The sequence below is a fragment of the Dioscorea cayenensis genome, chromosome 12 (genome assembly GCF_009730915.1).
Source record: "Dioscorea cayenensis subsp. rotundata cultivar TDr96_F1 chromosome 12, TDr96_F1_v2_PseudoChromosome.rev07_lg8_w22 25.fasta, whole genome shotgun sequence".
Classification (NCBI taxonomy): domain Eukaryota; kingdom Viridiplantae; phylum Streptophyta; class Magnoliopsida; order Dioscoreales; family Dioscoreaceae; genus Dioscorea; species Dioscorea cayenensis.
In genome coordinates, this window is record NC_052482.1 from 14,988,724 (window position 1) to 14,992,870 (window position 4,147).

The following is a 4,147-nucleotide window of genomic DNA, read 5'->3' on the forward strand; positions in this document are numbered from 1 at the left end:
TAAAGTTTAAGCCTTTTTTTGTCCTCTTCCTGATTGTCGTTTTTCCTCAAAAATCACCACTTGGGGGTTCCAAAACGAACGAAAAATTTCATTTTAATCCTTAATTATAATATCTATAGTATTTTAATCCCTAATTAACCCAAAAACATTTTTGTTATTATTATTATTTTTAAATTTAGTTCATTTATATGTATCGATTAAATGTTTAATTTTAGCTTTAAATTTCATTATATAAAAAGCAAAAAATTAGTTAATTTAAATTCTTTTTTTCTGAAATAAACATATTTATATAATAAAATTCTCAATATAATAATTAAATAAACTTTTACATATTTTCCCTATATATACTCCCACACAAACAAACAAATCCTTTGTGGCATTTTACAATGTGTCGCTATAATTGTTCTCAGGCTTCCTTCCTAAAACCATCAATGGATTCCGGCAAGCTCCCCCGCCGGAAAAACAAAGTCATCTTCGTCATGGGCGCCACTGGCTCCGGCAAGACAAAGCTCGCCGTCGACCTCGCCCTCCACTTCAACGGCGAGATCATCAACTCTGACAAGATGCAAGTCTATGATGGTCTTGACATCATCACTAACAAAGCCACCCTCAGCGAGCGCGCCGGCATCCCCCACCACCTCCTCGGCGGCGTCCCTCCGACAGCGGACTTCTCCGCCGAGGACTTCAGCCGTGCCGCCACCTTGGCCGTCGATTCCATAATCTCCCGGGGAAAACTCCCCTTCATTGCCGGTGGCTCCAACACTTACATCCAAGCTTTAGTCGATGGTGATGACGGTCTCTTTCGTGCAAAATATGACTTATGTTTCATTTGGATCGCCGTCGAATTGCCGGTTCTTTTTCAGTTTGTCGGAAATAGAGTCGACAAAATGGTTGAGCTAGGGTTGGTTGAGGAAGCAAGAGGAGTGTTCAACATCGAAGACGATGATTATACGAGAGGCGTTCGAAGAGCTATCGGTGTGCCAGAACTCGATAAGTATTTCAGGGATGAAAATAAGGTAGACAGTGATCGAAAAGCCGGGATTTTGGGGGAAGCTATTGAGCAAGTGAAGGTGAATACTTGTAAACTTGTGAGTTCACAGTTGGTGAAGATTGAGAGGTTGAGGGTGGAGTCGGGGTGGGATGTTAAAAGGTTGGATGCCACCAGAGTTTTCTTGAAAAGGGGATCGCCGGAGTTTGAGGGAGCTTGGATGGAGATGGTGGTGAAACCGGCTTTGGATATAGTGAGGAGGTTTTTGAATGGTGAGTGTGAGGAGGTTCTTGCTGTTGGTGTGTGTGTGTGTGATTCTCAAAATGGGAGGGAGATGATATATAATATATAGATATTATAATATGTGTGATTCCAAATATGAGAGGGAGATAATATATAATATATCATTATTATTATTATTATTATAGGTATCATAATATGTGTATGATGAAGGCGGTGAGAGGGAACAAATTGTTATGAAGGTTTTTATGTATTGAAAAGAAAAATAAATGGAGTATTTTATTCTTGCCAATGGGTATTTTGTGGGGGTGTGTTTGTGTGTTTTATTAGTTTTTTTATTTTTTGGTAAATTATCTTGTGTGTCTTGAACTTTGATGTGGAAAATAAATAGGAGAGAGAAAGTGAGATATTTGGGAAAAATATTTTTTGTTGAAAAAAAATTTGAATAGAATTAGAGTTTTATTGATAAATTAATGTGTTATATTTGAAACAAACAAAATGGGATATGTTATTCAAGATCTGAGTATAATTTGGTGTTATATTCTTTTCTTTTCTTTTTTTTTAAATGTATCTTGGGCTATCAACCTCATTTCATCATTAGTAAGACAGGAAGTATAATTTTGTGTTTATTCTTATTTTTTTAATATATTTTGGGCTATCAATTTCATTTCATCGTCAGTTATTAAATTTTTAATTTAATACATATGTATATACATCAAGATTTCACATATTGAGACGTTACGTTTTAAAATTTCACATAATAACGTGCAAAATGAATTTCAAAAGTTAACGAGATTAATTAGTTGTTGATGATAGAAAATTAAGGAAAGACAAATATGACTCTATCATAGTTTTAACTCTACTGCAACTCACAAAGTATGAACAGGTCATGAATTGGGGGAATCCGCCATGCTTAGGCAATTATTGAGAATGGTTACCTATAATATCTAAACACTAGAGGAGTTAGACATAAACAAACATATTGTTTGGCTTGAAAGGTTTGCCGTAAACCAAGATGCTAGACACAAATAGACGCCTTTTCACTTAGACAAGTTCTACACAAGCCTCACACATATAGATAGAGATATATGTGGGAATCCATGTGAGATTTATAATTCCATGGAGATCAATGTGGGTTTACGGATGATTTGTGTAGAAGTACTGTGGCAAAGAGTGACAGTATATGATATAATGAGTAAATGCTAAATGTTGCATAAGATTGAGGGTTTAATTTTCTTTTAAAGAATGGATGAAAATTCAGTATTTGTGTAGGGTGATTTATCCGCATTGTAAATAATAATAATAATAATAATAATAATAATAATAATATGAACATATCATAAGGTAAGAGGACTTACTAGTGTAGTTATGAGCAAAAAATGTGCCATTGATGTAGTGAAGCATTAGGGTTGATGAGTTTGTGATTGGTGTTGTACGGTTGGGTAGAAACACAAGCACAATAGTGCACACTGAGAGTGTTCTAGATAAACAGGCAAGATAGATGCAAAATTTGAAAATTTGGCATCGTGTGAATTTCTACTATATGCCCTATGTAATCTCAAGGAAAGGGAACAATCAATAAAGTTAGGTTTACAATATATAGATGAAAATTGTATGTTTGTGACAATGTAAAACTTTGGCGAATTAATTATATTTAAAATTTTTATTGAATAAATTGTACTTTAAATTAAAACTTTTTCAGGGGTTTTACTTGGCATACAAAAAAATTAACAAAATATGTCACTTTAATTTTTTTTAAGTCGGTTTTCTTTTTTCAGTTTAGTGTACATGCAAAAACTTTATTTTTTTGATATGATTATGTTATTGCCATCTTCATCGAGAAAAAGTGTGTTAGTAGAGCATGCATGAGTGAAAAGTCTAATTCTGAAAGTTTTTTTTACTATTCAACGTAGTTTGCCCATGGATTTTAATACAAATATGCATAAATATATGATATTTAAATAAGCTAGATATAAATTATAGAAAAGTGTTTCCCCCATTTTTCATTTGCCTGTGAAGGATAATATGAATTAATTCTAATAAAGTTAGATTTAAGATAGATCTCAAGAGCTAAATGCAGAAAATAGAGATGAAAAATGTAACTTTATATGACAATGCCACACTTCTACGGGTTATAATTAATATTTATATTAAATAAACTATATTTTTAATTAAATTAATAAAAAAATCTAATGATTATAAAACTTAATAAAAGTTTTAATAAAAGGTTTTACTTGTCCTCGAGAAAAATAACAAAAGTACTTATCATTTGAATTTTTCAAAACCCTTTTAGGGTCACATGAATAATATATATATATATATATATATCACTTTCATAAACACAAGAGTTGGTATTTCACACTCTTCTCCAGTCAAAATTCCAATGTACAAGTTTTCTTCCACCAATATGGTTTACCCATATTTTTTTTTAATATAAATATTTATAAAATATAAAATATTTAAATATACTGAATATAAATTATAAAAACCATTTCACTCAATTTTCATTCTAGAGTGGAGAATAATATGAATCAATTCTAATACGTGAATGTTATATTTGGAAAAAAAAAATCTCTTTTTATATTATATTATATGATATGGGGGAAAAAATCAAAATTTGATGATGTTAATTTTCAATAGCAAGAAATCACACGTGTGCTGTTTGTTTGCATGCCCCCTAAAATTTTGCAAATATGTTCGGTACAAAAAAGTCTTCTGGCAATTAATGATGAAAATGAAAATTAAATCAATGGTCAAAGATGAAATCGAAAGAAGAAGATCGAATGAGTGTATTTTTATCAATACCTTGTGATTGTCATGAGTCATGACAAGAATGGGATAAACATCACCTATTAAGCACTTCAGATCAAAGTCGAGAAACATATGGTTGTATCCAAATTTCAAGACATGGATTCTAAT

At 31.9% G+C, this 4,147-nt stretch overlaps 1 protein-coding gene across 1 annotated transcript; it reads left to right on the top strand.

The window, feature by feature from the left end:
- Positions 1-395: 395 nt before the first annotated feature.
- LOC120274024 (adenylate isopentenyltransferase 3, chloroplastic-like) lies at positions 396-1,497 on the top strand. Its single transcript, XM_039280767.1, has one exon. It carries the CDS (start codon positions 432-434, stop codon positions 1,338-1,340), a length of 909 nt encoding a protein of 302 aa, XP_039136701.1. The 5' UTR covers positions 396-431; the 3' UTR covers positions 1,341-1,497.
- Positions 1,498-4,147: the final 2,650 nt, after the last annotated feature.